Here is a 25,070-nt window from a genome sequence, read left to right on the forward strand (position 1 = left end):
GGGCGCCCGCTGGGTGGGAGGGCGCCTGCTGTTGCCTCTGGTGATTTACCTGTATCATTTCGGCGATAGCGGTGATTTAGTCGTTGGATGGGTTGAACGTAGTAAGTATGAGAATATTAGTGTTTAACTGATGCCAATATAATGAAGAGGCTACTGTCTGTGTTGAAGTGGGATGCGTAAATTAGCAAGAATATAAGCTTTGGGGTATGAGTAACACATGATAAGGAGGGCCTCAGTGCTCGGGATGACACAAGAAAGACCTGGAGGAAAGTGTCCTGGCAGGTACTAAGATACATGATAAGCGATCCGGATACAGTGTAATGCACTGAGTGTGGATCATGCCACCAGTTCATACTGTGGAAAGATGGGTGGGTGGGAGGTCAAGAAAATTTGGGAAAGAGTGTGGCAAGCAGGTATGTCGTGCGGGCTGTCGACGACGACGGTGAAAGAAAGGCAGCGAGGGCCGTGGGAAGGTGAGTGGACTCTCATTCGCTCGACTGGACCTGGCGGCGCTCGGGCCCGATCGCCGCTGACAATCCAGTCTCGTCTCATGAGCCGTCCTCTCAGGTCCTCTCAGGGACAAGGGTTTGGGCTTGGTACGCGAAGCGTACGGACACGAGAGGCGAAACTTGGGCGCCCGCTCACCCACAAACCACCATGACCCAACTGCGGGCGACCAAGACCGCTAAGCCCAACCCCGGAATGGTGGTTCCTCATCGCGGAAGGGTGCATCACTATCACAGGAACGTTTTGTTGGAGGGGGAGCTTCCCAGTCAAGTGCGGCTGCTCGTTTGGAGGCTTGGATTAAAATTGCCTTGTTGGCGTACTGGCCGAGCCATTCCGAGATGTCAATGGACTTCTCTATGGCATAAGCTTTACGAACTTCCTTGTCGTAGCGACGCGCAACGTCCCAACCCAGTTCGCCGGACATCTGTCGGACGATACGATGGTGACTGTTGAGCGCTTCAGAACGGGTGAGGTCCCAAAGGATGCGCATGCATGCTTCCACAATCTCTGCTGCCCGCGTCCAGTCATGTTCAGAGATGTAGTCATCCCCTGCAGCATCTAGCCCTTTTTGAATCAGGTTACCTCCCTCTGAGAGTACCAGGGCGTCGTCAGCTGAGTGCAAGCCAGGTACGTTTTGGCCTTTGATCACCGCTGGGTAGGGGATGTAATCGAGACGGCTGATGGCTGCATCAATCCGCTTGGGTGGGGCTGGTAACGCAGTTGGGAGAGGCGGTTGTCAGCATAAGATCTGCTGTGTGGGAAAGTAGGTGGAAAGGAGGCGAATGAACGACGAGAAGAACAGCAAGCAAGTGGCAGCAAGAAGGCAGCAAGCAAGCAAATAAAACGGCAGAAGCAAACAGACAGCAGAAAAACAGCAAGCAGGTGAACAGCGAGAGAAAACAGCAAGCAAGCAAGCAGACGGCGAGGAAAAGGCAGCAAGCAGGCAGACAGCGAAGAAAAAGGCAGCAAGCAAGCAGACGGCGGGAAAACAGCAAGCAAGTGAACAGCGAGAAACGGCAAGTGGTCAATAGCAGTAACGACAATGTACCAGTGCTATTGATGGAGGGGAGAAAACTAACCTGCGAGGAAACCCTTGCCTTTGTAGCCTGGTATTATGTCGGGAATGCTTGATGCTCTGTTGACTTTATTGGCAATGAAAGCGTTTACGGCTTCGTCGTTGCTGAAGAGTCTCTGGTGAGGTGCAGGTAGTGGGTGTGAAGGGCGAAAGGGTTCGAAGTGGCTGTTGGTATGTGGGTGGTGTACAGAGTGGGGAATTGGGTGAGGGAAGGTGGTATTGGATGTAGGGTGATGAGGTTGAGGAAACGCGAGATATGGTGGGTTGGTTGGTTGGTAGGTTTGAATTGGTGGTTCTCTGGGTCTGTTGGAGTGAGGGAGATGTAACGAATGAAGAGGTGGTAGGTTGTTGGCGGTAGCATTGGGGTTACTACTGATGTTCAGGTTGTGAAGATTACGAGACATTAAAAAGAGAGCGTAAATGAGGGTCAAGAAAATTTGGGAAAGAGTGTGGCAAGCAGGTATGTCGTGCGGGCTGTCGACGACGACGGTGAAAGAAAGGCAGCGAGGGCCGTGGGAAGGTGAGTGGACTCTCATTCGCTCGACTGGACCTGGCGGCGCTCGGGCCCGATCGCCGCTGACAACTAACAGATCTCTAATCTTACAGAGCGGTGGCGGTCAGTGTTGCTCGGACACATTGTCCCAGCTACATTTTGGTGTCCAGCCAGTAGCCTAGCCGACGCATCAGTAGCGGACACCCTTGTGACCGCTGTGGCGGACACAGGAAAGGCAGTGGCCCGCTCCCGGTCCGCCTGCCCCGCCTGCCCAAGGAAGCTTAATTAGTTCGTATGATCGCGCCGCCGCGAGCCCTTCTATGTACAATATTTTAACCTCTCAACTCCCACCTATACATATACGACTTCAGACTGGAACGACTGGATTCATCAGTACAGCAATCTTTTTGACTTCACCAAACCATTTTGAAACCATTCTGGGTCGAGAAATGGGAGAACAATGCTCGAAAAGGTCTCGATGATGAGATATTAGTATTTCAGTGGTTGGATATTGATGTAGAAGGTGACGATGACGACGATAACCCAGATACAGAGGACGCTATATTCCAATAGAGACTGTAGTTACATGTAGATGCAGTAAATACGAGAGGAGGCCCTGATATATGATAGCCGAGTGACAGCAGCTACAAAACGTGTCCGCCAGTAGCTTGGCGGCTACACATGACTCCGGCTACTGTCCGCCAGTGACTTGCTCAACACTGGTGGCGGTTTACATAGCGTTCGCTTGAACAACGATATATGATTGGCTAACTCAGGGCAGTTAGAGCCCGGGCCGTTTGGGTTCGGTTGATCGGAAATAGCATCCGATTTTCCGCGTATCGGCCTGTTCGCTCTCAAGGTGCTGCGCTTTTGGTTTTGGATATGCCACTGCAGTGCGAGCTTCAACAGCTTCTGGGAAGGAATCTATCTCTTTCTTGACCGATCTTCCTGCCATGCATTCGTCCTCCCCCGAAGAAGTCGACCTTGTGGATCATGTTCTCCAGAAAAATGGCTCGAAGAGCGAGTATCTGGAAGCTGAACCCGCAGTGGACATCCTCTCGTCATCTGGATTGACACCTGGAGTTCTTTTTGAAATATGGCGCATAGCAGATGTGAAGGCGAAAGGGCATTTAACGAGAGGTGAAGTAAAGGTCGCGTTGAGACTGGTTGGATGGGCGCAGCGTGGGGTCACTGTCAAGAAGGACCTGACCAACAAAGGTGAGTATCGCTGGAAATATATAATTTCTTTGATCTCAGCCAATTCACGTTCCCTAGATGGCCCATTGGCGTATTTAAAAAGCGCAAGTCTAGCTTGGCCCATCGGAAAAGACCCGAAATATCTGCAGTTTCCGCCACTTTCTACTCATAATAAGCGACAATATCGGAAGATTTTTGAACGTGCTGGGGCAAGCGACGGCTCTCTGAGTGGAAAGTTGTTCTTATGATCAGGATTCTACCCACTTAACGCGTCTGACACAGGCGAGAATGCATGGCGATGGTGGTCTAAATCCGGCTTCTCATGTTCAACCCTGTCTGCAATATGGTTTATATTTTGTCTCCTGCTCTACGTAAAATCATCGCTGATATGCTTGCCTCAGGGATCTGGTTGATGAACGCAAGGACGGATCTCTGCGATTCCCCGAGTTCTGCCTCTCAATGTACCTTGTGCAAGGCCTCCTGGACCACACGTTGACCGATCTGCCTTCATCTATACCTTCAAGGCTACGAGATCAAACATGTGATCAAACATTTGATTCACTAGAGACATTCTCCAAAACTCCAGCTGAGGGCCGGGCGGCTGGAACAAATGCATTCACGGCTGAATGCACGATACCTCAAACAGAACTCGCGAATTGGACCCTGTCTCCTTCTTTTTTGGACTATGCCGAACGGAAATTTGAAGAGATGAAGGCAGTTGGAGATGATGCTGTTTACGGAGATGTTGCTGTGCCGTTCTTTCTTCACTCAACGTTACCAGAGAGAGAGTTATCCGCCCTGTGGTCAGTCATACACATCATCCATAACCCATCATAGCCGAGACCAACCTCCTTCCAGGGATCTAGCTGATCCAATGCAGACCGGCCACCTTTCCCGGAAAGGATTTTCAATTGCTCTTTTCCTTGTTTACCGTGCGCTCTTTGGTTTGGATATTCCTCAGGTCCTGCCACCATCGTTGTCTCGTCTCCGGCAAGATGTAGACGACCCCACCGATCTGAGGATGTCGGGTATGTAACGATCACTCAGATCTTAAGCCTTTAAGTCTCGCTCATTTCGGCAGAGAAAGAAGACCAGCCTCCACCGGTACCGACAAAAGTCGGGATCGTTGATGCTTCTGAACGGGGAGAATGTGCTGATATACCCGTCCCGAAAACGCCAACAGTTCCGCCAAAACCTGAGGAATATAAGCCAGAAGCCTCGATTGACGATGTCAGTGCATTACAGGCGGAATGTCAGAGGATGAAAAGAACGCTCACCATCCTTGGGCGAGAGAACGAAACTCTACGTTCATCCCTCCAAGAAGAACAACGTCTACAGACTGAACTTGATCAAGCTCGAGTTCAAATCATCGAAGAATCGGGGAGGGTGGAAAAGTTTCGCTCGAAACTGCAAGACCGTGATAAACTTCTTTCGCAGTTTCGAAAGTCTGCGAAGGTGGCGGAACAGGTCAAGCAAGAGAACATCTCGCTTCATTTGCAGGTGGAAGACTTATCAGAGAAGCTGCGGAATTCACTCGCGGAGACCGAAGTTCAAAAAATTGTGCAAGAGGAGCTAAGGGCAGAGGTGAATCGTCAACAACGACAAGTACACGAGTTGCGTGACTCTGTACACCTTCCATCGGCAGGCGGAAATGAAGAGTTACAGATGTTGATTAATGAAGACATTTCGCGAGAAAACTCCCGATTGAGGATCCAGGTACAGGAGTTGTCAGAATCTGTTTCCCAGCTCCAGGTTGTTAGTGAAGAGCGGGATACACAGAGGCAGACGGAGAGGACACTGGGAAGGGAAAATCAACGACTCAGAAGAAGGCTACGACAGTTAGAAGCCGATTCTATTGCAATACAGACGCAGTTGAGGAGAAGGGCGGAGGAATTGTCCGAAGAAAGCCGTCAGCTGAGGCAGGCATTGCAGCCTGCGAGATTCCGGAATCAGACTGGACAGACTGGACGACGACATATGAATTCAGATGATGCACTACCACCTGCGTACGAAGAAATTGAAACCATATGAATCTATCAAGGGACTGGCTGAAGAATTGTACATAGTCTTGCTAGCGTATCTTCACGTGTTTAGCAAACTCCATGACGTTACTTACCAAAAACGCGTTGGTCACAATGTGACGCCGTTCTAGCGTTACATTTCACGCCATCATCAAGCCTAACCTCTCTTTCCACCTTGGTGGGCATTTCTCAAAGGGAAATGGTTTTAACCAAGGAGGACTCCATTGTTGCGGACTCCACTGCTTCCTCCCCTCCTGCACATGCAATAGCGACCGTGAAGCGACCGACGAAAACCTATGGACGACCACGAGATTCGTCGACGGTGGCGGACCCCGAGCATCGCCGTTCGTCCTCTTCCTCTTCTGCAACCGCAAATATAGGCAGTATCTATTGGACTGCTCCAGTAAACACCCAGGAGGAGATACCGCCAAGTTCAGAACCTCCACATTCATCGCCAGGTGACCGCCAGCGCTACGTCGACGAAGGGGAGAATGTCAATTCAAGTTCAGACGCGTTCCCTAGCTTTGAGTTTTCTTGGAGACGGAATTTACGCGACATGGACAGAGACGATGATATAGATGATGCTGAGAATGATGAGAGTGGGGAAAGAACGAGTAGTTCAAAGTCCAGACCAGTCTCAGCGCCCAAACCTTTAATCGCAGAACAAAGGGAAGCCAATGAAGCCGGTTCTTCTCAACGCGCTGGTACGCCACCGGCTCCATTGCTGGATGATATCTTTGGCGGATCCTCCACAACTGGGGGTTCGTCTGCCCAAGGTCCGTCGGATCTCCACACGGAGCATTACTCCTCCCCGGTGAAGAACGAGAGACGCGTTTCGGGGCGTGTCGAGGATGAAAACGAGGAGTCTGATGCTGAACAGGAAGAACCGGAAGAATCGTCGGCCACTAAACCTTCTCCTATCATTCGTCCAACACGCGCTTCTTCGTTCACCCCACCTACGGCTGGAGATGGAATACCTGCCAACAAACAACAACAGAAGGGAAATCGAGGGGCATCCGCCCGTAGGAATGTTCCTCCTCTTACATTTGAGGATGATCAGATTACATCGTTCAAACCAGGAGGCACGTCGAGGCCCCAAAATAAGGAACGGAAGAGGGTTAAGGTAGGAGGTCACTGTTTGGGAGGCCTAAAGTCTCTGTTGAACGGAAAATATAGGGCCTCACGAAGAAAGAGAAACAGGAAATGCAAAAAGAAAGTCACCGTATAAAGGCTGGACGGGAAGTCCACATCACTCAAGCCGAACCGAGCAAGAATTTCACTTTATCTAGCTGGGCCAAGTCAGTTATTGGCGACACCAGGTTTGTTTCAGTCACTAAACGATACTTATGTAAAATGGCTGACACCGAGATAGTAAAACCCAACGAGCACTATCCAATCCTCCTAAAGGAGATCCCAAATCGAGCCCCATCTCAGAATATTCTTCTCCCCTATCACTAGATAAAAGGCCGCAGAATACACATCCAAGTCTTTTGAATCCAAGACGGAATGTTCCCTCTCTCGCCTTGTCTTTGGCAGAACGACGATTCTCCGACGGTGAAGATGAACTTCCTGAACTTGGCAATGTCGTAGCCAATGTACAGGCAGCCTCCAAGCCGGAGTCTGACGACAAGAGACGAGATCTGCACGCGAGAAAACTCGCTTTACTAGCTCGGATGAACCAGATTCGACCGATTGCTGGTGAAGTAGATGACGAGGGCGATCTTCAGATAGTCGACTCAGCCACCCCACCAACCGGCACGAAGAGAAACCCCGCAACGCATGGTGTCCCTTCTGCTAGCACATCTTCTGCGCATCGTAACCGTATTCACTCTCGGCTGAGTGCCAAGAGAGGCAAGAAAACCATGGTTCCGGGTGATATAAACAAGGATTTAATGCAACGGGTTCAAGAAGTTGGGAAATCGGTAAGAGACAAGAAGGAAGCGGAATGGCTACGCAACGGTGGTATGCTTCCGGAGATGAAGCAGAACGATCATGTACCCGTAGAGTCGATGCACGAATTGTTGCAAAAGTCTTTCGACGAACGAAGAAAAGCTAAGGATGAACAAGGGGAGGAAGAGGACGAAGATGAAAATGAAGGTAGTGATGAAGACTGGAATTCCGATCAAGAGGAACGATATCGGGGTAGTGCTAGTCCTGATCCAGAGGTTGGAGAGGTTGGTGAAGACGCTGATGTTGACATCACGATGGTCAACACTCTCGACAATAAGGGGCATTCTCAGGATGCACCGTTGAAACGTCCCCGAACCAAGAGGGCCACGATTCACACTGTTCACTCGGATTCTGAAGAGGAGAATGACGAAAACGTTTCGCCAGCACTTGCCGTTCCTTCAGCGACAGTCAAGGATGATGATGTCAAGATGCCTTCAGTTCGTCGTGGCTCGGTTTCATCGTTCGAGGGTGGAACAGAGGACGAGTATGACAAGGAGAACGACACACGACGAATGTACGACCGAAGCGAAGACAAAGAGAACACAGTTGTTGTTCGTCTTTCCACCGCTTCTCGACCTTCGTTAGGCTCTCGACAAGGGTCGTTGTTTGGACTGGAGGAGGGTCTATCAAGTCGTCTATCCATGTCACCCGGACAGGTGATAAGCGATGAAGAAAATGACGAAAATGATCACAAAGGGTTACAGAGGCAACCTCTACAGCCTTTGGAACCCAGGAAGGCGCTGCTATCTTCGCCAGACTCTTTTTTTAATCGCCTACACCAAGTCGAACCAGATTCCGTCTCCGCTTCTTCCGGGGGGGAACCGACATCAACCCTTGAACCCGCGTTGAACCTCATAGGCCCACGACTTAACGCGGAGTTCTCTCAATTTTCCGATGAAGAGTTCGAGAACGCGGTTCCTAAACCACTACAAGGAGGCTTGGCCGATTTGTTTGATTCAACTACGCAGAACTCTCCCTCATCTCGAAACAGGCACTTAGGCACGCTGAAGCCACCTCCTTCCTTGGGCTTGACTCAGGACGTCGACGCGCGACCAGTACTGTTAGTGGATGATCAACTACAACGTAAGGCGGATGAGATATTTGAGAAGGAGCAAGGTTGGGTGATAGACAGGGCCGATGAACAATGCCATAAACGACCGGAACTGTATGTCAACGATGCAGGGTTAGTTCGATTCCCATTCTTTATGCCATAGACTGGTCGTTAACTTTTGGCTTAGGTTCTTGACTCAGACACGTCCCGAAGGAACTCCTGATATCTATCGACCCCTGCCCACCCAAATAGACTCAATTTCGCGCCAGCCTAGCCAGGCTTTGGTTTCGCAAAGACGTACACTCTCGGAGGCCAGCTTGGCGTCTAGCAGTGTGCGAACACCATTCAGCAATATTTCCCTTGCAACCCTTGACTTTGATGGTACACTAGTGGACTCACCGTCGAACAGATCTCGTCGTCGTCTGATGAAGAAGAGACAATCTTCTTCACCCTCAGGAGATGCTCGTGCACCTCAGCTTGCCATGTCTACAGCTTTACGCGATCCATTCAAATCTCGCAAAGACAAGGTACCCAAGGACAAAGGTCTACTTCCACAGAAGTCAGTTTTCGTAGAAGCTGAAGCTCAAGAAAGTGATGAGGAGGAGATGTTCGGATTTGTGAGGAAAAAAGGAGGCGATGACGAAGAAGATGATGAGAATGAGGATCAGGATAAGACCCTCGAGACTCTAGTTGACGATGGGGAAATGGATGAAGACACCGTTAATCGTGAGGCGGTGCTAGAGAAATTCCAGTAGGTTGACTGTGGCTTTTACCTGGTGCGGCCTATCACAACTGATTTATTTTAGGGAGCACGCGGAAGCAGATGATCAGAAACTTGAGAAGATGAATAAAGATGTGGTTGAGGGTGAATGGCGTAAGAAGAGGAGACGTGGCATAGGAGTGGACGACAGCGACGAAGAGTTTAACGATGACTACGAACAGAGGAGAATCCGCCAGAAAATGTACGGCCACGGGCAAATTGATCGACAGAACATTAAAGAACTAGGTGTGTGTTTCTGAACTTGACCTTGAAGAAACTGGGGGATAGACCATGTGATTCTACCTAGGAAACCATCCTGAGACTAGCGCATTCTTCGATTCGTATAGAAAAGGCATTCAGGATGAGGACGATAATAACGATTTAGCATATCTTGTTGAAGGACGCCCTGACGTAGCAATGGGAGATGCTACGATGGTTGAAGAAGAGAGAGAAGAAGAAGAAGAGGTTGTGACTGCAGCGCAAATTCAAGCAGAGTTAAGGCAAGCAGCGCAGAATAATATAGATGAGGTGAAGTTCTCTTCGGACGACAGCTTTTCGCTTGACCATTAATTTTTCGTCTATTGAGCAGGGAGAGACTGCGTTCGATCCGCGGGACATATCGTGGGCAGATGAACAAGATGAGGAGTTGACTGTACCAGTAAAAATAGTGCGTGGTCGGAGGGCAATTGATCCTCGCGGCGCTCGTGGTCAACCGGATGAGCATGACATTCATGTTCAGGTGCGGTCCTTCGCTTGATTCGTTTCTTTTTACGATCTGATGTTTGGGATTAATTAGCCCTCACGGTTCATGGATAACGATCAACAACGAGCCAGTATGCATGATTGGGCCAAAACGGAGAATCGGATGCGTTCTCGGGGGGGTAATGGACGGTCGGTGGCTAGTGCTACTATTACAGGGCACAAAAAAGCCAAATTCGCCAGCGGTGGTGGTTCACTACGCGGACTTGGATCCGGCTCAAAGGATGCTGGTGTGGGAACAGCACGGATCCCAAAATCGGTGAAAGCAGCTCCCAGTTTCTTGAACAACCCAGCTTTAGAAAGGACCTCCCGGTTTGGCTAGTGAGATCTAAATGTATATGAATTCGACTTGTTTTTGTTTTGTCCTGCACAATCTTGTCTATGTTCTTACCTTCGCTATGTAATCTACAATCTAACTGGGCTCGCCCCCTAGAGCGACCTCCCCAAAGATTCTACGGCATCATGAATCATCGAAGTTACCTGAGTCCGGATAAAAACCTCCCGCTCTAACATCTTGGTTGGATCTTGCTCCTCGGCCGGAAGACAATCGACGATTGAGGCAACAGCATCGGGCGGCAGAGGCTTTCCAAAGGTGACAGTGAGACTTGTGCCAAGTCGTGGAAAGAATTTGTAGGGGAAAGGACGACCTTCTGGCATGAGTGCGTCAAAGCCGGTTATCCACATCGGAATGACTACAGGGGGTTTCTTTGTGGATGTTAGAATGCGACCTCTACCAAATGAGTAACAGCTAGATTAGGAGCAAATCCAAGGGAACTCACACTCCCCACTTGAAACGCGGTAAGATAAAACGGTTGTGTTTGTCGGTCAGGTAGGTGTTGGGTTGGTTGACTTTGCCTTCGCCGAATAGATGTACCTAAGTCAGTCATGAGTTCGGCTTTGACCGTGCAAGGAACAGAAAAGAACCCAACCCAGTGCCCCTGGTTAAGTTTCTCAATCGCAGTCTCGACCGCGGGTTGATAGATCCCCTTCCCCCGGAATGTTTCTATGACCTGACCTTTACGGAAAAAGGCGGAGAATACCCTGTCCTGACCAGAGAAAAGACGGTTAATGGTGTTTTTTTTTTTGGAAGCAAAGAAGATGATGATTACGGGTTGGTGAACATGATATCGGATGCACCAAGTGTCCACCGCGTAAAACGAGACTTGAGGTAGTATCTAGCGGGTAGGATTCCCCAGGTGACAGGATCATCGAGGCTAGAGAAATGATTTGAGACTAGGAGATAGCGAAGGGAACGAGGTTATTCACGTTGAGATATGATTACAAACTAAAAGGGTTCGTTCAGTTTTTCCGTGGGACGAATTGAGTGGAACTGACCGGTGACGATTCCACGTCCATGATTTCGGTGTTCGCTTTCCAAGGCTTCTGAGAGATGATGTAGGCCAGAGACAGAGACAGAAGCAAGTCCAAGGTTGAAGAACGATTTGCAGGTCAGACCAACGGAGGTGATTGTCAGCGCTGACAGGAACATGGAAGATAATATCCGAGTCGGACATCCCGGCGGCTGTCGGAGGGTATGTCGGGCGTGCTTACGTCAATCCCCAACAAATCTCAGTTCTATATATTTGCTGTATTTACTACCACAGCCGCGTTGGACTTGACCCCGTTCCACGACCAGCGTGTGGTCTTCGACATGTTGGCCCTCGCTATGAGCTCCCTCTTCGCCGCCCTCATCTTTGTCTATCTCTTTATGCCCGCCCTCTGGAGAGCTATAACCTCTGCTGACGACTGTGATGTCCACCAAGCCAGTCTAGCAGTCGTTGCTGCTCGTGCGTATACCCAACTACTTTCTTTTCTAACCGAGTATAATTCTTGTGTCTAGGCAATCCCGTCAGAGAAACCGGTCCACCCGCGAACATGGCAAAACTCATTCTCCTTCGTCACAAGGTCATTTCCCCTCTCTCTCACCCCCTAAATGTGTTGCTCAACCATTCGTCTCCATTGCCAGATCCAAATTGCGAACAGAAAACGACGGAATTCATCAGTAACGCGGCCATACGTTGTTCCTATCTGTTCGTCTCCGTCGCGTCCTCCAAAAGCACCGTGGTTACGGTTCGGTCGCCCCTTCACTGGAAGACAAAACCATTGACTTGGAAGTGTTCTTGGTTCCAACACAATCTGTAAATCATCTATACCCCTTCCTTATCTACCGACTGAGTGGATCTGTGTACTTATACCTTGCAACCGTCGTGCTTTGAGCCCGTTCGCGCTTTTTCTGCTACCTATTTCGAGTACTAATATTCGACCGCCTTGCCTAGTTTTTCTACCTATTCGTTTAAGTAGACACAATTTCTTGCGAAATCCAACCCCCTACCCCCACCCCCTACCCCCACCCCAAGAAAATAAGTGACACCACTTGACAGTACTCAAAATCTGATTGGCTGAGCCACTTACGCGCAATTCAATTCATCAAGTCAAAAGTCCTTAGATACAGACAATAAATATATAGATTGGGAGTATTACTTATGATCCAACAACATATAGGTATATTTAGTCCGAGACCTAGCGCTGAAATCCATCAGTGTCCAATAACAGCAGCTCCTTCAGCTCCTTCCGCAGCTAAAACACATTTCCCAAACTCCGACATCCTTTCAATTTCAGGCTGGCCCGGATAGAACCATGTCGTCAATGCCTATGAGACAACAGAGGTAAATACATCAACAAAAGGAGGTAAAAGGGGGGGGGAGGGAACTCACGATCATGGCATAGAACGAAACCATAGCGAATCCCTCCGCCCAATTCGTCTTTGCGTCTGCAGTAACATAGTTGACCAGGAAACACGACCCAATGAGAATTGCCACTTCATAAATGTCTAACGAGGTGTTGTCTTGGTAAGCTCCGTCGGAGTCAAGAAGAATTTTTACCCACCAAACAACAATGAGAGAGGTTTATCTGTCCACCAGCCAAGCAACACAAGGAATGGCATCCAGAAAAGAGTGAACTGGATAGAAAGATCGATTGCGCGAGCTTTAGCGAGCGTTGCGGGTGGTGTCTCCCTACCAAGCAGATGTCGAATCGCCCATGCCACGAAGTAACCAATTGCAACCATTCCGTCGGCAGCAAAAGAAACGATGGGGAGTAGAATCAACCCAAACCATCTATTCGACTTTTGATGAGATCGAACAAAAATCCCAAAAAAACAGGTGACTGCTCACTCTTCTTCGATTCGTCCATCTCGTACAAATTCAATGCTATCGACCAGCTTGAGGAGAGATGGTCTCAGAAGTGGTGAATCATGACAGGATAAGTAATATGCTTACCCATTCTGCAGTCGCAGCCATCAACGCGATCGTAACAATCAGCATACCGATGCACACCCACTGGCTCACTTCAGGGTCTTCGTGGATAAGCTTTGCCTCTTCTTGCCTCAAAGCCAACGGCGCATCTGGGAGGGCCTGTAAAGCGTTGCCGTCTCCGGGAGGGTTGTGCAAAAAGATTCGCGAACATATATACCTGAAGGTGGGGAAGGTTGAGAGCAATGTTTCATGAAAAGAGTTGGGGTAGGGGATCTCGACATACACAGCTAACAGGATGAGAGCAAGTCCGTGGCTCATTCTTAAGAAGAGTACTTGGTTTTCGTCATTTACGATGTACGAAGCATCGGTGGCGATAGCTTGGGAACCTCGGTCGAGAGCGGCAAAGAATGCTGCAGGGAGGAGTAATGCCAGAACTCTGGAAGCTATAAGCATCAAGGGGTTGTAAAGAAAATAACATCAACATACCCCATGATAAGCAGGGTGTGATTCAGTTGTATGAGATGGGGATGAAGATCCTGTTGCATGACACGAGCACCGCCGGTAATGAAAGCAGTTCCTGGAATGAGAAGCAAGTGGAGTATGACAACACCTGTTCGGTGGGTTGGTTAGAAACATTGCAACATTCATTCAGAGTCCAGCTTCGGTGAGTCTAACCTATTATGGTTGCCTGTAGCAACTTGATCCTGGGACATGTTAGTATGGGAATCGAACAATCTAAGGTGATATGACCACTCACTCGCATTTCGTTAGCAATATTATAGCAAGCGTCGCCTCAACCGCGCTATAAGAGTGTGAGTGGGACGTTATAGAGCCACTAAAAAATACTCACTTATTCAGTGTTACGACGATCAGATCCCCAAGGTCCTTTCCAACGTAGAACGCCATCTGTTCGCCTCCATAATCGAAGAGCCTTTCAAGAGGTATGATCGCGAGAAGTGAGACTATCGTAAATCCAGAGGTCAAGAGCTGGATGATCGAGAAGGGAGAAATGAACGCGCACAAGCAAAGGTTAGCGCATCAGGGAAGACTTTGGGTTCCTGATGGTGGTGTCTTGCTTCATTAATGAAATGCGCAACCCATGAAAGTGGGATGAATATGATGAACACGTTTAGCCCTGTAGGTCACGGTTAGTCGCTCGGGGGGGAACAAGGAGAAGGAGATGTACAAGAGGAGAGCGCGATAGCTTGCAAACTGTCCCAAGTTCCTACTTTCTTCTTTCCTTTCCTTAAGAAGCGATTCTTGAATTGAACGAAGCCTGAAGCTGTTGGGAGTAGGTGTCTGTGATCCTGGTGGCCACTATGTTTTGGGATGGTCGTTCCTTCTTCTTCGTCTGGGATGCGAGCTCCGCCATTTGTACCGTTGACAGGATGGGCACCTTTTTCGTTCAGATTAGCAGTTGAGGTTGACATGCCAGCTGCAGCCGAGTATTGGGACAAGGGTATAGAATGGGTAGTCGGGGGATTCGGTGGGGAGAAAGAGGGACGGACTAAATGTCATGATGGATGTTATATACGGGTAGGGAACGTGGGGGGTGGTGGGGTGGCAACAGCCACACCCGTCATAATCAGTGTCGTGACAGAGCAGAACGGACGGAATGGTTATGAACTCAGAACTGCATTTCGCGCAAAGAAGCGTTTCCTGCAAGGAGAAATGAAATGAGATGGTACTTCATCTGTCCACGCCTTGTCTGTGCGGCAAGGAAGTTTGAAGCTTGTACAGCAGGTAAAGATACTGAGCAAAAACGAGCAAGATATAGCTCTCGTTCACTTTCGACATTGAGCAATCTCGACTAACTTCAGAACAAGTCGTCCAGTATGGCCACGATTATGTAGTAGGGCTGTTCAATTCCTATTACACACTACGCTAAAATTAAATTATTGCCCTTGTTCCAAAGTTATTCAAACTCCGCCACGCGCACGTAACTTACTCTGACTTGTCCGAGCTAAGCGCCTTTCCCGGCCCTTCCGGCACCCCGCGTGCGTGCTCGCGTCTGGCGGAGTTTCAATAAATTTCGAATAAGGGCAACAAACACAATGGCTGCTGAATATTGAAAGATTATTGCTCATATCAACCGGTAAAAAAATGAATGGGAAACGAGTGGGAAAGCAGCAGATCTAGTCGAGGACTCTGAGTGGTGACGATGGTCGCCGTCAGCGTGCGCACAGCCACCATCTGTAATGCTCTTTCTCCGTGACTGTCAGCCAGGTGTTGCAGCTTAAAGGCCTTGACCCACGACAGCACCCTCTCCTCCCGTCTGGACGCGGTTTCTCATCAATGGAAGTGGTTAATAAAGTTCTGGGTTACATTTCTCGGTGGAACGATGGTGGAGACGTTGAATGGTGCGAGTGGCTTGTCGTGTCGGTGCTTTTCTCAAACTAACATGCGAGGCAGTCGCAATTTTCTTGTCGGACCTCACTCTAATTCCTCTGATTCCTCCTCAATCGACATCTTGGCCACTGCCTACGAAGCCCTTTTGTCGGCTACTCTAACAACACGCCCCCCGAAACATTCTTTAACCGTCGAGACTCTTGTTTCTTTCGTCCAGTCGGTTTTTGAACACCTTCCTTCCACCTCCTCCGCCACTCGGTCTTCCAATTTTTCAGCACTCGGCGAACAATTGGTTGATATAGTATGGTCGCTCGACACCACACTTGACGAGATACTTGTTGACGCAAACACCTCAATCAATCGTTGTGGCGAGCAGCCTGGAGACAAATTCACCTCCCTTCTTGCAAAGTCAAACAAAACTAAGCAGAATGTAGAAGCAGACAAGGTTAAGATAGGTAGTGTCGTCAAAAGATTACTGGTGCGTGGTGTCGCGCTGTATTCGTCTTCTATCGTCTGAGCAAGTATCATCAGGAACTGGGTATCCTCGACCCAACTTGTTGCCGAGAGCGACTAGATTCTGCTATACTGGAGAATGTTGGGCTTATTCCGGACAAGGCTCTCAGTGAGAAGAAAGAGATCAGACTAAGGACCGCGTTATTGTACGTGCTTAAATCTCACTTACCCAAGCTGACACCTCACGTACGATTTTCAGCTACAAGCAGAATAAGTTCAACCTTCTGCGCGAACAATCCGAAGGGTACAGCAAGTTGACCGTCGAACTCACCAGCAATTTGGGTCCCGCTCACTCTTCCAGTACCGGCCGACCTATTGAGACTCATGATTCGATCGTTGAGAGGGCTCGTCCCGTCTGGGAGAAAATCATCAGTCTCATTGGTTATTTCGACTTGGACCCAAACAAAGTCCTCGATATCATCCTCGACGTCATGTCCGTCCATCTAGCCACACATTATACTTTCTTCATTGCACTTCTCTTGTACTCTCCCTGGTCCCATCTAAATGTGGATCAGGTCAAAATCAAGGGCGAGGATATGTCAACAGATCCACCTGTTGGACAGTATCAAGGCAAGACGTTGGACGAGATATTGTCGTTGGCGGATAAACGGCCGATACGGTCATACAAAAAGAAGGGCCCTAGCGTATTGGCGCAGGTACTTGGATTCAAGCTCGCGCACTATCAGGTACGTGCTACCGTTCTTTGTGGAGATGATGCAGAATTTTATGTGGTATTAGTCCCCCGAAGTCCGGGAACAACCTCCGAAGGCACTATATCTCGCTGCTGCAATATTGATACGAGAGGGGTTTATTGAGTTGGAGGACTTGTATCCGCATGTGTGTCCCAATATCACTGCCTTGGCCTTACTATATCTCTCATTTTCTTTTTTTTATTAGCTCTCACCAAAAGACGATGACATGGACAAAGTTTATCAAGGCTATTTGAAAGAGGTCGAGAATAGAATCCAGGCAGCCAAGTTCAGTCACTTGGCTATGGCCGCTCCCCTTGAATCCAGTGGAACCACCTCGAAACCCAAGGCGGCGGCACCAGCAGAATCCAAAACGCCAGAACCCAAAGATCCACCGGACCAGAAATCAGCCTTAGTTTCCGCCCTCTTGTCGGTCGGCTCCCTCAAACCAGCCATTGCAATCATGTCTAAATTTCCGTGGATTGCCGACGCTCATCCGGAAATTGCAGACCTTATGATTAGAGTGTTGACATGTTCTCTAGAGCCGTTATACGATTCTCAGTTGGTCACGAAAAGTCGAAATACAGGGTTCACTCAACCGCGCGCTAGATATGGCACGACTGGCTTGGTTCAGCCAAGCCCCAAGAAGCAGACGTTGACTATCTGGGCTCCAACTCCTCCTAGTACCCACACAACAGATTTTGTTTTCTTTTTTGCAGATTGGATGGATCTGATTCCAGTGTGCACCTGTCTGGAGGATCTCGAAGATGTTATTGAACCTTTGATGCGATTTATAGGCCTGCATATCTCCCGCGATCCCTTATTCCTTACCAAATTTGTCAGACTTGGTCGCAAACATCTTTCCACTGTTGTAAGCATGACATGCATCCCATACATCGCGAAGTTATTCTTATCTCTTTTATAGATCCCTATCGAAAAACAGCCAGCAGGAGAAGTCGAGTCAGACCACCCAATATACGCCTTCTGGTTCAAGGTTTCGAGGATGTATCTCCTCCCCGCGCTGTCTCTCATCAGAGGCAACGCTGTTTGTGCGGTCGATATTTGGAACATTATCAAATTGTATGATGTTACAGCAAGATGGAGGTTGTGGGGTGAATGGAGATCGTCGACTTACAAGTCGCACCCCGAACTTCGAATTCGCCAGGTTCAAGCCGAGAAAGAATCGAAAGGAATCTTGCGACGTCTTTCACATAATACCATCGATTCTCTCTCTGGCCCGTTCGCCAAATTATGCCATTCCAATCCCTGCATCCTATTCAGCAACTGTGTTACTCAAATCATGGCATATGATAACTTGGCACAAGTGGTGATATCAGCACTCCGATACATCACTATTTTTGGCTTTGACGTTCTGGTGTTTATTATCTTGGACGCTCTTTCTAATCCTAACAAAGAACGGGTGAAGGATGATGGTGTCAACACGTCGGATTGGCTGCTCAGTGCGTCGCTCACGTTACTTTTCTTTGTTATAATGCCGACCACAATCGCTCCTTTAGGCCTTGCCTCATTCGCAGGAATGGTGTTCAGGCGATTCGGATTCGATTTGACACCTTACCTGCGGTATATCACTCACCAACTTCAGCAAGGCCAAACAACCGAAATAGTCGTGTTGAGGGAACTTATATGGAAGATGGGTGGAATCGAACCTCTACCAAGTCTCTCGGACTCGCAAATACAGGCAATGGCAGGTGGTCCTGCATTGCGGATCGAAGCGATCGCTTCGACTACACGTGGAGCCCGGTTGGAACCGGGTGACGCTAATCTTAGAGCCCCCCAACGACTTGGCAAGGCGTTGGTTGACGGATCTCTAGCACTTCCTCTCCTCATACAAGTTGCACAACAAAGGCAGTCAGCTATTTTTCAAGCACGTGATGCACATCTCAAATCACTGGCAAGCTTGTATGATACAGTAGGTTTCATATATTCTCGACGTAATGTTCGATCTGGGAAACTCTTTATAGACACATGGCGTCCTTCTCCAATATCTGGAACTTCTTACTACGCCTCAGGTTGTTTCGCCTGAGGATTATGGGAACAAGGTACTCCCACCATTGGGAGATTTGGCCGAGTTGTACGGTATCTGTGCTCCAATATGTATGCAAATCATACGTCCTGTTCTGCATGCTCAATTGCGGGTAAGAAGAACAGTTCATCTTAACGACGTGTTTGATTGACCCCTTTGTAGGACACTGCGTTGAAGATGGTTGAAGAAGAACGCAAAGCAAATGAAGCGCGCGAGAAGGGTCTGAAGGAGAAGTTGACTGCCAAACGGGAGACGAGCTCTCTATCAACATCGAGAGTATCGTCTCCAGCCCTGGCAAGCAAAGATAATCCTGACTCTGACTCCAAACCAGACGCATCCGAGAATAACGAAGATGTGTCGATGGAGGCAGAAACGAAAACCGTTCCGGAGGTTTGTTGGTTTATATCCGCCGATTGTTTTTCCATACTCAGAACTAGTCACAGAGCCCATGGTTGCCTCAACTAGCCGTATTGTTCGATGAAGTCAAGAGGACTATACCGCCTCACGTATACGACGTCTTAGGGTGTGTACCTCGCCACTTCCTTGTGCCCCTTTTTTAACCTTCCATGTAGCCCCGGATTCTACGTCACTTTTTGGCAACTCTCGACCTACGACTTGTCACCTCCTGGGTCCAAGTATGATGACGAGATGGCTAATCTCCGGGCTCTTATCCGACAAGAGGATTCAAGGTACATATCTGCGGACCGTGCTGCAGATCGTGCGAGACGGCAATTAGCCCCAGCTCATAAAGCTCGCCGTGATCGTTATACGACATTTGTAGACACTCTCACCAAAGAGTTCAAGGAGCAGACTATTTGTCGTGCTTTTACCCTGAAGCGCCTTGCGCGAGAAAAACAACACTGGTTTCCGTTCGGTACGATATTCGAGATCGATTGGAATTCCGGTGTTTTAACCTCCTCTTTCATATGGGTAGGCATGAAGAAATCTCAAAGACTCGTGGAAGTTCTAATCGAGCATTGTTTACAACCGAGATGTCTCCTATCGCCCATGGATGCCGACTTTTGTGCACAGTTTGTGAAAGTGATGCACACACAAGGAACACCTGGGTTCTATACTCTCGGTTGCTATGATAAGGTAGGTCAGCCCACGGTTTGCATAATTGAAAGAGGGTCATTGATCTCTTTATACCAGCTTCTTGGGGACCAGGTTAAGGTTGTTCTGTTCTCCTGTAGTGAATATGAGGCTCGAAACTATGGTGGGAGAAATCCTTTGTTCCAGAGGCAGGATAATTTGGCTAACCTCATTCAGGTCGATTTTTACTGGGGATACTGACCGACTTGTCAAAATGGCATCAGGATGAACAGGCGTACATTCAAGATAATAGGTCGAAAGTCGGAGGAAAGACAATTTTACATGCTGGCTTTCAAGCTAAATACCAACTTCCAATGCCTTCGGAACATCAGTTGAAGTGGAAGGATTTCCGTAACCTCCTTCGGAAATGGCATAAAAAGTTGGCGAACGTGAGTGAAGGAATGGTCTATTTGTCGAGATGACACGTCCTTACTTGATATTTATTTGAAGGCCTTCACGGAAAGCATTCAGACACGCGAATACATGCATGTGTATAACGCAATCATTGTCTTGAAAGAGGTCCTTCCTGTGTTCCCTCTTGCGTCTGTTTACCAGGATGGCGGTGTACAATTGGATCGTGCTGTGGATCAATTCCTCGAAACAGAGGAACGCGGGGACCTCAAAATTCTTGGCAGAGCGTCAGTTCGTTAAATATTTCGTTCCGTGCTGCTTTTCTGATCAAATGTCACGTGTCAGTTATTCTGCAAGCTTGAAGAAGCGAGAAAATCTGTGGACAGCGTCCAAACCGGTTGCGAAGGTAGCATCTAGCACGTACTTTCTTGCGTGCGCGAATCTAACAAACGTTATAGTCAAGTACACCTGCCGCCCCGTCCCCAAAACCGGTGCAATCCACTGGCATCCCGGAGAAACCGCGGGCAGCACCTCCTACAGGACCCAGTGCCCAAAGTTCCTCCAGTAATGATAATAAACGCCCTACCGGTACACTACAACCAAGCGTATCGGCTCCTTCTGCACCGCGGGCTCAACTCGCCAACCCCGGCAAAGCTACCCAACCTCCCGCTGATCATCCGACCACAAATGGAACCAGCGTCGCCGGGAAATCCGGGATGGAAAGGTGACTTATCTTCATCGTCCTTCACTAATGAGAGACCCGTTCTGATATTCCTCCACTTATGATTCAGTGTTCCTCGCCCTCCTGTCGTTAAACGTGTTCGCCCCGAGGTGTCAAGACCGGATTCACCTCAAGTACCGAATGGTGCCTTTGAGCCCAATAAATTCGCCTCTGAACAGGATGATACAGGTGCAGTCGCTACCAACGGCCAATCTGCCGATACCCGAATTAATACACTTAAAGAGAACACTGGTACGGGCGGTCAACCGCCTCATTCACCACGTGGCCCTAGGTGGAACGAGGAAAAACCACCAACTGAACCTCTTGCTGTCATGCCTCCTCCCTTTGCTCCAAGTCAGACCCTTTCAGCCCACGAACTACGGGAGACGGCCAAGCAAAGTATAAGTCGCCCGGAGAAAACCGCTGAGGAGAGGACGCCTCGCCCAAACAACGAACCTCACAGTCAAACTGGTTCTGCAGCACACTCGCCTCGTATTCGGTCGTCGTCTCCTCCTACACGACCTGGTACAAGGAATCACAGTTCTGAAAGTCGGACCAGTGGCGGAAGAAGTCGCAACGAGCGTGCTGAAGGGGAAGAGAAACGAACATCGGATCAGTCGCGGGGTGACTCTTCTAGAGACCACACTGGACTGATACGACGTGATAGCGTTACGCACTCTCGTAGCGAGCGTAGAGAAAGAGGTGACGGTGAACGCGAAAAGGACCGAGAAAGCCGTCGTGATAGGCACGGCGACAGAGATCGTGACAGGGACCGTGACCGCGATAGAGACCGGGACCGCGAACGCGATAGACATGGTGATCGTCATCGTCGAGACGACAAAGATCGTGATAGGGAAAGTCGGAAGGAGCGAGAGAGCGCAAGGAACCAAAATAGTGGATCCACAGCACCGAGTGAAGACCGATCTGTACTTCAACGTCCCGATAACTCGAGGCATAGGAATGGCGCGGAGGAAAATCTTGGGAAACGAAGGAGAGGGCCCGATGACGAGGTAAGCAAATCAACGTAGACGAAACTTCGGACGCTCACAGGTTCTTTAACCCAGTTTGAACGAGGATCCAAACGAAGTTCTCGTAAAGAACGAGATGAACGTAGGCGTCTTGGAGACAAAGAGAGTCATGAAAAACTACGTGAATCAGAAAGGCCGGACCGACGAAGGAGAGAGAGGGACACGGAGTCAGAGCCTCGTGGTTTAACTGGAGATAAGGTATGCCGTTTACTCTTCGTCTCGTTGTGACATCGTTCGGAACGACACCAATAGCCCAGCGAAAAGCGCTCTGCCGAGAGTGCACAAACAATGCCATCCACACCTTCGTCCACGAAGACCCTTCCGTCCACCACACCTTCGGCTCCTCGAGCAATGTCTTCTAATGATGTACATAAAAAGAGTGAATCAGGCCCAGGACGTAGCCAGCGTGATCATGGACCCAGCTCAGGTTCAAATGCTGTTCCCGTCGAAGGATCCCCTGGTGCGAGTCTTCGTTCTCGCATAGGGGACAAGCCGGACACATCATCGCGCCCTCCTGTATCTTCTGGACCCTGGAAAGACGACCGTGAAGGTCGCAAAAGGACGTTCGGTGGTAAGAGAGCATTGTCACTTGGAGATCGCATTTTGTTTATACTGACTTTTGACATTAGATCGCGAAAAAGACGCCGGTGAAGGCCAAGGTGATCAGGGCGTTCCTAAACGTCCTCGCATCATTCGAAATCGATATCAGTCGGCCCCGGGCGAAGCGAGTATTGCACGGAGAGCACTGGGTTTCGACCCACAACCATCAGAAAAGTCGTCCGAGAAGGGTCGAAGAAGAGATTAAGCGTATTCTATTCGTCTGCTCTGTAATCCCGGACTTGTGGAACTAGAAATTTAAAGTTGGGCCCCGATCGAGCGCCCACATGTAATCCTCGTTTCCCACGCACACCATCACCAACATCTCAACGAATCCGACTCGAGGGTCCCAACCTGAGGCTATTCGCAATGGCAATAGGCATTGCTTTTAATTTGTAAGTTGACTGGACCAAACGCTTTTGTTAGGTCTTCTACTTCGCTATTTTCTCTACGTCGCTGAGTAAGCTCGAACTTCCCTTGTAACTTCGACAAGGATCAGCGAGAAGGCGGTGATAGAAGTTCTAATAAACGCCTGAAATGGTCAGAAGGATCATTGTTGGCGGTTGTTTCTTTATTGTTCATGCCCCACGGGACGCATACTCAAAATACCTGCCTTTCCTTTGGACAACCACTAATCCTCATCGAAATGAGCTGCTCGATTTGTCGATTACCCTTCGTTCCTGCACCCATTGCTGCAAACCCATGCGCAGAGCATTACCCGCCCGATGGGCTGATGACCAATGTCGAGTTTCGGTATTTTATGAAGGCTACTGGGGTTGGGTATGTGTCTCCTAGCTTTTTTTGCCTTTAAACCTTTCCTGCGCGTACCAATCTCTGGATTTTTAAAGAAAACATATTCTCGGTGGGATTGGGGAACATGATTACTGCTCGGGTAACATGTTTGGAAGTGCGTTTGTCTCCCTTTGAATTTTTCACGTTCTGACGCTCTCATTGTTCCCAAAGGCCGTCCGCCACTCGTGGGTGCCCTATTTCTCTGGGAAACACCGCAGGAAGGCACCGTATGTTTCAAACTCTAGTCATCTTCATTTTGGGAGGTGTGTGCATTGACTTGTTTGCTGTCTGCAGTTCTGGATGATCCACACCGGATGCGCCGGCATTCTGCGTTCTGTCTTCGAGCTAGAAGACGACGAAAGCGTGAAGCAGATGGCAGAACTCCTGCAGATTGAAGAAGTCATCGGACGTTGTATGGCTGGAAGAAAAGACCACGGGAGGTTACAAGGTATCTCGTAAATATCTCACGCTCCAGATCACAAATCTAAACATTCCCCTCTTTCCTACAGGCGTACGCTACGAACAAGTCGGTGAACTCATCGATCTACGTCCCTACTGGACTCGAGGTGGCGACATCGGCAAGGACCACGACGAGGTCGTGTTTGATTTTAGGCGACACATGGACGTTGGATTGGGATGGATGTTTTCTCGACCTGATATTTTCCCTAGGTTCAGTCGCGTCGTCAATCACTCTAAAAGGGTTGTACCACTTCTTCTGGAAGGGAAAAACGAACCGGTCCCTGGGAAAGATGTCCTTACGTCCCAGCCACTCGATATTATTCGTGTTCTCCTGCTGTATCTCGACGTCCCAAGCTACCTCAGCTTGACGAGTACGTGCAAGTACTTGAGGCATCACGCCGTGACTACATTCCAACCCCACGCTCGCTTTCTCCTTCTAAAGCACTTCCCTTGGGCATTCCCAACAGTATTTGAATATGCCATAATCAACAAAAAGAAGGAGGTCAGGGATGCTGTCGTGTCGTCTGATCTGGATGTATGTGGTGCGGTTGAGTGCGACTGGTTATTGTACATGTGCCAAATACATTGGACGAAGAGCATGAGGACCAGAAGGTATGTATGGAGTGTTTGCATGGATGTAAAGAGGGTGTATGAAGAAAAGATGAGGAAGAGGGAAGGTTGGTTCTATTCAAGAACGGGGGTCGGGTTGGTACCTACAGAAAAGAGGAAGGCGTTGGAAAAGATGGCGAGAGAAATGGTTACGATGAGGAAGGGGGCACAGTTCAACTTCAGGCGAGGATTCTAGCGAATAATCGGGTGACAACGCAATTGGGCGTGCTCAACTTTCGAGCCCACCTACGAAAGTACAAGTTTATGATAGCCAATTACGGCGCAATGTGGTAGCAGTAGAGAGGGAAAAACTTTGCCTCTATGGGAGTCAACTTCATCGAAATCGGAATCGCAATAACGGCCAACACGACAAAAAAAATCTAGACAGGCTTCCTCCCGAACATTTTTCACTAAGCTGCCCAGTGTTGGTTCAATGAAACATTAGGCTTTTTGAATCAGTGTAAAGGGTGTTCCGCAGCGGGTCCAAGAAATCAAGGTATTCGGGACAAACCCCCGTGCATGTATTTTGACCCATGAAAACGGTAATGCTTTCCACAACGTTGGGCATGAAAGAATCATGTTCCTTTCAATAATCCAGTGTAAATAAAAATTGTATTTGCATCTGTGGCGATGGAAACACTCGGGCTACCACCAATTAGCGTATACTAAGGATATAAACCGGTTGTTGTAGAATAGTGGCCCTTTGTCCCGTTGAATGATGTTGTCCCACTTAACCGATATATATAAATGATAACACGA

General features: G+C 49.0%; 8 protein-coding genes across 8 annotated transcripts; 5 read left to right on the plus strand and 3 right to left on the minus strand.

Moving 5' to 3' along the window:
- Positions 1 to 685: 685 nt before the first annotated feature.
- On the minus strand, positions 686 to 1,986 carry E1B28_004095 (uncharacterized protein; the record flags this gene model as incomplete). Its single annotated transcript, XM_043148552.1, has 2 exons — positions 686 to 1,215; positions 1,587 to 1,986. The coding sequence occupies 2 exons, from the start codon at positions 1,984 to 1,986 to the stop codon at positions 686 to 688; spliced, it is 930 nt and encodes a 309-aa protein (XP_043013151.1).
- Positions 1,987 to 3,028: 1,042 nt separating this feature from the next.
- Positions 3,029 to 5,303, plus strand: E1B28_004096 (uncharacterized protein; the record flags this gene model as incomplete). The annotated part of the gene is made up of 6 exons (XM_043148553.1): positions 3,029 to 3,293; positions 3,351 to 3,500; positions 3,555 to 3,618; positions 3,674 to 4,075; positions 4,131 to 4,300; positions 4,354 to 5,303. 6 exons carry the CDS (start codon positions 3,029 to 3,031, stop codon positions 5,301 to 5,303), a joined length of 2,001 nt encoding a protein of 666 aa, XP_043013152.1.
- Positions 5,304 to 5,492: 189 nt separating this feature from the next.
- Positions 5,493 to 10,135, plus strand: E1B28_004097 (uncharacterized protein; the record flags this gene model as incomplete). Its single annotated transcript, XM_043148554.1, has 8 exons — positions 5,493 to 6,416; positions 6,470 to 6,612; positions 6,666 to 8,426; positions 8,482 to 9,045; positions 9,101 to 9,300; positions 9,362 to 9,582; positions 9,644 to 9,793; positions 9,851 to 10,135. The coding sequence occupies 8 exons, from the start codon at positions 5,493 to 5,495 to the stop codon at positions 10,133 to 10,135; spliced, it is 4,248 nt and encodes a 1,415-aa protein (XP_043013153.1).
- Positions 10,136 to 10,242: 107 nt separating this feature from the next.
- E1B28_004098 (uncharacterized protein) lies at positions 10,243 to 11,302 on the minus strand (the record flags this gene model as incomplete). Its single annotated transcript, XM_043148555.1, has 6 exons — positions 10,243 to 10,543; positions 10,593 to 10,687; positions 10,743 to 10,854; positions 10,923 to 11,027; positions 11,080 to 11,098; positions 11,149 to 11,302. 6 exons carry the CDS (start codon positions 11,300 to 11,302, stop codon positions 10,243 to 10,245), a joined length of 786 nt encoding a protein of 261 aa, XP_043013154.1.
- Positions 11,303 to 11,347: 45 nt separating this feature from the next.
- On the plus strand, positions 11,348 to 12,267 carry E1B28_004099 (uncharacterized protein; the record flags this gene model as incomplete). Its single annotated transcript, XM_043148556.1, has 3 exons — positions 11,348 to 11,600; positions 11,654 to 11,718; positions 11,780 to 12,267. The coding sequence occupies 3 exons, from the start codon at positions 11,348 to 11,350 to the stop codon at positions 11,918 to 11,920; spliced, it is 459 nt and encodes a 152-aa protein (XP_043013155.1). The 3' UTR covers positions 11,921 to 12,267.
- Positions 12,268 to 12,269: 2 nt separating this feature from the next.
- On the minus strand, positions 12,270 to 14,750 carry E1B28_004100 (uncharacterized protein). The gene is made up of 12 exons (XM_043148557.1): positions 14,254 to 14,750; positions 14,089 to 14,202; positions 13,918 to 14,029; positions 13,825 to 13,869; positions 13,743 to 13,771; positions 13,554 to 13,677; positions 13,351 to 13,503; positions 13,092 to 13,284; positions 12,987 to 13,033; positions 12,700 to 12,929; positions 12,528 to 12,643; positions 12,270 to 12,463 (listed from the first exon to the last, which is right to left on the minus strand). The coding sequence occupies exons 1-12, from the start codon at positions 14,495 to 14,497 to the stop codon at positions 12,350 to 12,352; spliced, it is 1,521 nt and encodes a 506-aa protein (XP_043013156.1). The 5' UTR covers positions 14,498 to 14,750; the 3' UTR covers positions 12,270 to 12,349.
- Positions 14,751 to 15,202: 452 nt separating this feature from the next.
- On the plus strand, positions 15,203 to 23,177 carry E1B28_004101 (uncharacterized protein). The gene is made up of 23 exons (XM_043148558.1): positions 15,203 to 15,427; positions 15,480 to 15,894; positions 15,948 to 16,075; positions 16,129 to 16,615; positions 16,668 to 16,766; positions 16,827 to 17,489; positions 17,544 to 18,078; positions 18,136 to 18,548; positions 18,601 to 18,774; positions 18,825 to 19,052; positions 19,106 to 19,185; positions 19,235 to 19,536; positions 19,597 to 19,757; positions 19,815 to 19,878; positions 19,932 to 20,143; positions 20,205 to 20,392; positions 20,451 to 20,511; positions 20,564 to 20,829; positions 20,897 to 21,015; positions 21,070 to 21,836; positions 21,891 to 22,052; positions 22,107 to 22,425; positions 22,484 to 23,177. The coding sequence occupies exons 1-23, from the start codon at positions 15,363 to 15,365 to the stop codon at positions 22,657 to 22,659; spliced, it is 6,084 nt and encodes a 2,027-aa protein (XP_043013157.1). The 5' UTR covers positions 15,203 to 15,362; the 3' UTR covers positions 22,660 to 23,177.
- On the plus strand, positions 23,098 to 24,507 carry E1B28_004102 (uncharacterized protein; the record flags this gene model as incomplete). The annotated part of the gene is made up of 5 exons (XM_043148559.1): positions 23,098 to 23,231; positions 23,300 to 23,358; positions 23,415 to 23,470; positions 23,538 to 23,691; positions 23,753 to 24,507. The coding sequence occupies 5 exons, from the start codon at positions 23,098 to 23,100 to the stop codon at positions 24,505 to 24,507; spliced, it is 1,158 nt and encodes a 385-aa protein (XP_043013158.1).
- Positions 24,508 to 25,070: the final 563 nt, after the last annotated feature.

The sequence above is a fragment of the Marasmius oreades genome, chromosome 2 (genome assembly GCF_018924745.1).
Source record: "Marasmius oreades isolate 03SP1 chromosome 2, whole genome shotgun sequence".
NCBI classification, from domain to species: Eukaryota; Fungi; Basidiomycota; class Agaricomycetes; order Agaricales; family Marasmiaceae; genus Marasmius; species Marasmius oreades.

Excerpts from the sequence above, each read along its gene's own strand:
- E1B28_004100 (XM_043148557.1), bottom strand. The coding sequence starts at position 14,497 with ATGTCAACCTCAACTGCTAATCTGAACGAAAAAGGTGCCCATCCTGTC. Across the intron at positions 14,203-14,253 it reads AGCTATCGCGCTCTCCTCTT|GGCTAAACGTGTTCATCATA; the intron begins GTACATCTCCTT and ends CGTGACCTACAG. Across the intron at positions 12,930-12,986 it reads GATGGACGAATCGAAGAAGA|ATGGTTTGGGTTGATTCTAC; the intron begins GTGAGCAGTCAC and ends AAAGTCGAATAG.
- E1B28_004101 (XM_043148558.1), top strand. The coding sequence starts at position 15,363 with ATGGAAGTGGTTAATAAAGTTCTGGGTTACATTTCTCGGTGGAACGAT. Across the intron at positions 16,616-16,667 it reads TCAAGCTCGCGCACTATCAG|TCCCCCGAAGTCCGGGAACA; the intron begins GTACGTGCTACC and ends ATGTGGTATTAG. Across the intron at positions 20,830-20,896 it reads GGGAAATCCGGGATGGAAAG|TGTTCCTCGCCCTCCTGTCG; the intron begins GTGACTTATCTT and ends CTTATGATTCAG.